The 955-nt window shown below is 68.1% G+C and overlaps 1 protein-coding gene across 1 annotated transcript; it reads right to left on the bottom strand.

The window, feature by feature from the left end:
• Window positions 1–161: 161 nt before the first annotated feature.
• Window positions 162–931, bottom strand: CHLNCDRAFT_29032 (hypothetical protein; the record flags this gene model as incomplete). The annotated part of the gene is made up of 3 exons (XM_005842589.1): window positions 162–284; window positions 477–614; window positions 788–931. Coding segments are annotated over 3 exons (405 nt in total), but the record flags the coding sequence as incomplete, so codon positions are not given.
• Between the last annotated feature and the right edge of the window lie 24 nt (window positions 932–955).

The raw sequence follows: 955 nt of genomic DNA, 5'->3' as shown, positions 1-955 counted from the left end.
ACCGTCATAACGCAGTAGCAAACTGTAATGTGGGCGGTACCGTTTTGAGGCAATGCCAGCTGGAGACACCTGGCGGCACAGGGCGCAGCCAGCAACAGCCACCAGCCAGCCAGGCGCTCGACAGGAAGACAAGTGTGACAGCGCAGCAGCTTCCGCACCTCTGCCAAGTCGCGGGGCCGCCACTGCGGGAAGCAGCCCTGCCAGTCGGGCAGGGCGCTGACGCCCGGCCAGTCGGCCTCGCCGGGGGTGCCCAGCACCTGGAAGATGGCCAGAAGCTGCCCGATCTGCGGGCAGGCAGACACCTCCCAGGTGTGCGAGCAGCAGGCTCTTCGGAGAGCAGACGGAAGCTGAGGCACCGCAGGCAGGCAGCGCAGCCAGCCAGCCATCCCTCCCTTCCAGCCCACACAGTCGCTCACTCGCGCAGCCCGCACGCAGCACACCAGTTGGGAGTGTGCTCGCTCACTCTCACCACCCACCTCGCTGTCCCCGCGGAAGAGAGGCTCGCCGGTGGCCAGCTCCGCCATGACGCAGCCCAGGGACCAGACGTCAACCGGCTGCGAGTAGAGGGCGGCGCCCAGCAGGATCTCGGGGGCGCGGTACAGCAGGGTGACCACCTGCGGTACAAGCAGCGGCACGGCAGCGGTACAGCAGCGTGAGCGACCTGGAAAAAGAGTGTGTGAGTGGGTGTGGGCGGGGCCGGGGTGGCGAGGTGGTGGAAGAACGCATTGGGCCCTGTGATGGAGTTTTCGCCCGTGGAAAACGCAATCCCTTTCCCTAGAGGGGGCACCCCAGGGAGCCCACAGCCACTCGCCTCGTGCGTGTATGGCCTGAGCGGCGGCGTGATGGTGCGCGCCAGCCCAAAGTCCGCCACCTTGACGCACCCGCGGCGCCGGTCCAGCAGCAGGTTCTGCGGGGTGACAGGGGGAGGCATGTGGGGGGCGGAGGGAGAGGGCGG

The sequence above is a fragment of the Chlorella variabilis genome (assembly GCF_000147415.1).
Source record: "Chlorella variabilis unplaced genomic scaffold CHLNCscaffold_251, whole genome shotgun sequence".
In the NCBI taxonomy this organism is placed as follows: domain Eukaryota; kingdom Viridiplantae; phylum Chlorophyta; class Trebouxiophyceae; order Chlorellales; family Chlorellaceae; genus Chlorella; species Chlorella variabilis.
This window is presented reverse-complemented; position numbering and strand designations above follow the sequence as displayed.